Source organism: Elephantulus edwardii, unplaced genomic scaffold (genome assembly GCF_000299155.1).
Source record: "Elephantulus edwardii isolate Elephantulus edwardi_28Jun2011 unplaced genomic scaffold, EleEdw1.0 scaffold00419, whole genome shotgun sequence".
In the NCBI taxonomy this organism is placed as follows: domain Eukaryota; kingdom Metazoa; phylum Chordata; class Mammalia; order Macroscelidea; family Macroscelididae; genus Elephantulus; species Elephantulus edwardii.
Genome location: NW_006400169.1, coordinates 1,033,464 through 1,037,566, shown reverse-complemented (window position 1 = coordinate 1,037,566; position 4,103 = coordinate 1,033,464). Strand labels below are relative to the sequence as shown.

Here is a 4,103-nt window from a genome sequence, read left to right as displayed (position 1 = left end):
ATTCTTAATCTTTATTCTTTAATCTTCATTTTCCAAACATCTGGATACAGAAACAGAAGTGGCTTACCTTGCAAATACCCTGTCTTTATTTGCCTTTTCTTTGCCATACTGTACTGACTGGACTTCGGTTCTTCCACTGAAATACATAAAGAAGCACAATAATAAATTGTGAAAAAAGAACTACAAGATAAAAAGACAAAACACAATATTATATTAAAATGTCAATAAAGACAAGATATTTTTAAGAAAGCAGAGGATAAGAAATTGGACTGTTTCATTTGTACACACACTGTTAAATGTATAGTTCCTCCATAAAGACAAAGTTGTGTTCAACAAATACTTCCTATTCTCTTCTTGTGAGTGCAGAACAATGTCATGAGAGGAAGTCCTTCACTGCCATATCCTGTTTTTCCAAGCCTGCTAGCACTACGTCTCTCCCCAGGTCACAAAACTGGACTAAGCTCTTGCTTACATGTGCAATGCGGTGGGCATAGTGGGTAGTAGCATCTGACTTCCACTGACCTCACATGATGTATGTCATCTGTCAACAACATCAGCAGCACAAAGCCATTTCTTAAGAAGCTGGACATAACCCGCCCTCCACATGTCAGGGCAGCCTCTCTCTGACTATAAGCCTTGCTCAGGCAGGATGTTACAAAGCTCTTTAGTGTGGCCAATTATGTGCTTGAAAGTCAAAGCCTGAAGGGGCTCTGCTCTTGTTCCATGAGGATGCCAACGCAGCCCTTCTTCCAAGTGCCCTGGAGCACTCACTTTTCCAGCAAGTACTCAACTTTCTCCATTTGTGGGCCAGGAACCCACACCTCTCTCACATGCATCTCTGGTTTTCCATCATCTGGGTCTTGCCTTGTACTATCTCTCTGCTGTCACAGTGTTTTGCATGGAGATCTGAAGTTGACAAAATGTACTGCACACTGGGTCTTTCCTCTTCTGATGGCAATGAAACCTTCAATCCTCCACATTTATTCCAGTTCAATTTAAGCCTTTTAGGCTACAAAACTAACCAATCCCTTCGTGGGTTTCTCAAATATCTTAATTGCTTGGTATCAACCTTTCAGCTGCCATGCATCTTAGCTCTCAGCAAGTTATCCAGTCTCCTTAGGGGGTCACAAACGTCCTATCTTACCCAGCCACGTGGTGAAAATACTACAGACAATGGCAAAGAAGAGCTACATCAAGTAAGTCGCTGCAGCACACCACCAGTCCTTAATAACCCAACTCACTGTTACTAAGCTGATGATGACTATGTTGTGCCAATGACATTGGGCTGATCAAAAAACCTTTCAGTGGGTTTCCAAGGCTACAAATCTTCAAAAGTGGTGACTGTCCACCTTCTTCTGAGGAGAAGCTGGTGCTGTGCTGCTAACTCAAAGTCTACATATCTCTGGAAGCTTGAACCCAACAGTGGCACTGTGAGAAAAAGACGGGCAATTTCATGCAATTTATGTTCTGTGAAAGCTGATAGGAGGTCAGCTATGAGTCGTTTTTGACTCGATAGTAATGAAAGAGTGGGTGAGGGAGGGTTTTTTTTGGGCAAGCTGTTCTTCCTTTTTGACAAGGATCACAGATAAGAAGACTGGTTTTACCTTTAGCTTCCTTTATGCCTACACATTGATAAATCCAGATTTTTGAGTATAGGAAGGAACTGAAAAGAGAAATAAATATATTTGGAGTGTGAACACATCTGTTTTAAGCAGCTATGTCTATTACATCTGTGGAAAGAATCTCTGGAGAAACTCAGTATCAGCTGTGAAAACTAGGCAAAGTGCTGATTGTGCAGCAGACCACCAACTACTCATTTGTAATTGTAATGAAATGTGCAAAGAGCTGGAGTCATAAAATTAAAGGGGCTGAACTTGCTCAGCATTTAAGTTGAAGAAAATGAAGAACAAATTCAAACCTCGAGATCCAATACTTAAGAATGCTTTGGCTGAGAAAAACTGGATAAATTATGTATACTGCATTGAAACAGATGAGGGAGAGAACAGTTTAAAAGTGATATATGATAGGGTATTATGGTTATCACAAGAGTCCAGAATTAAGGTTGTATAGTGGAGTGTACTCAGGGTGGTTGTGTGTGTGTGTGTGGGGCTGTATACCAATGAAGGAATTTTTCTTTTACTTTTCAAAGAGAGGAGCAAACTGCGGGAGGGAAGGGGGGTGACGGGGAGAAAAGTGCAACAATGAATGAATGGAAATCCAAAATCTCTTTAAATGTTCATTAAAATTAATAAAAATAAAAAAATGAATGCTTTGGGCAGAGTATTAAATGATCCAGGAAGCACTAGAAGAAGATGGAAAGAATATACAGAGTCACTGTACCAAAAGGAATCAACAGAGAACAGCCAGACTTGCAGGCTGGGTTTAGAAGAAGCAATGGTACTAGGAATAATACAGTTAATGTTAGATGATCTTGCCTGAAAGTAAAGAGTTCCAGAGGAATATCTATCAGTGTTTCATTTCAGTGACTATGCAAAGGCATTTGACTGTGTGGATCATAACAAACTATGGGTAAACTTGGGAAGAATGGGAATTCCTAAACAGTTGTGAAATCTATACCTAACATCATGAGTGACATCCACTTCATAAACAACTTGCCTCTGGAAACTCTATGAGCTTTGATAAATGTCGACAGTTATAGGGGGGTTTCAGGCCTTTTTGTCATACGGTCACTATGAGTCGTGTTCGACTCAAAGGCAATCAACAACAACAACATATCTACATCAAGAAGCTGTTGTCTGAATCGAGTATGGAAACACTGCATGGCTTAAAATTGGGGAAGGTATATACATCAAGGCTGTATCCATTCTCCTTAGCTATTTAATCTGTTCGCTGAGCAAATTATTTGAGAAGATGAACTTTACGAAGAAGAGTGTGGCACCAAGTGGCGATCATTAACAACCTTCATTATGCAGATGATACAAAGTTGCTTGCTGAAACTGAGGCGGATGTTAAGCACTTCCTATAAAGGAGTGCAGTATTCAATATGGATTATATCTCAACACCAAGAAAACAAAATTCCTCATCACTAGGCAAAGGAAAACATTATGAAAGATGGAGATAAGACTGAAATTGTCAAGCATTTCATCTTACTTGGTTACTGATTCAAGTTACAGTCTTTCCAATCACCTGCTCTGTTCTAGCTGAGAGATGGAGAGTAAGGATGACAGGAGAAGAATTGCTGCATTTTAGTTGTGATGTTGAATAAGAGTGCTGAATATCCCATAAACTGCCAAACAACAAACAGACATGTATTGGAGAAAGTGCAATCAGAGTGTTCTTTGAAATAATATATGGCGAATCTTTGTCTCATATATTTCGGACATACTGTTTCTTTGGAAAGGGGCATGGTGAAGGTCAGCAAAGGAGAGGAAGACCCTGAATGAAAGAGATGGATACAGAGAGTCTCAGGGAACAGACGTAAATGTGTCGAAGATGGTAACGATGGTGCAAGACAGGACAGAATTCATATCTCTTGTTCACCTAGTTGCTATGAGCTGTACTTGACTTGATGGCACTTAATAAACAAACAAACAAAAACTGTATATGAGAAAGAAACAGAGAGAGACACAGATGCCCAGAGACAGACAAAGAGAGATTTATTTTAAGGAAATGTTTACACAGTTGGGAACCGTGTCTGTGAGTCAAATGTCAGGCTGGGCTCACATGACTTTTGGGGTTGATGAACTCAAGAGACTGGCATGTCAGACTGTGAGGTATCAAGTCCCAGAACCAGAGGTAAATTGATAAGGAACAGATATTGTAATTATCGTGCATAAGTTTTCCTACATGATTCTTATACCGAATGTCATTTAAACATAGCTTTCATGGACCTTTAAAGAATTTTACAGGTGACTAGAGGATCAGAGATTGTAATTCATGATATGAAACAAGTCACACATAATTATTTGGCTGGGAAGAAAAGCTAAAAAAAAGGTTTAAACACTGATAGAAATAACTGTGAATGACTGACAGTGATGGGAAGTAGGAGAGAATAGATTAGCAGACAGGTATGATGACTGGGAAGGGGAGCTGCAGTGAATATTTGATGAGATATTGTAATAAATGGTATAGATCAAATTGTA

At 39.5% G+C, this 4,103-nt stretch overlaps 1 protein-coding gene across 1 annotated transcript in view; it reads right to left on the bottom strand.

The window, feature by feature from the left end:
* PTPN4 (protein tyrosine phosphatase, non-receptor type 4 (megakaryocyte)) overlaps nt 1–4,103 on the bottom strand; it is a gene marked incomplete at its 3' end in the record, with an annotated part of 444,194 nt that overhangs the window by 169,946 nt on the left and 270,145 nt on the right. The window contains exon 12 of the mRNA XM_006902506.1: nt 68–136. Within this exon, the coding sequence (XP_006902568.1) occupies nt 68–136 (69 nt within the window). The remainder of the gene's footprint in view (nt 1–67; nt 137–4,103) is intronic.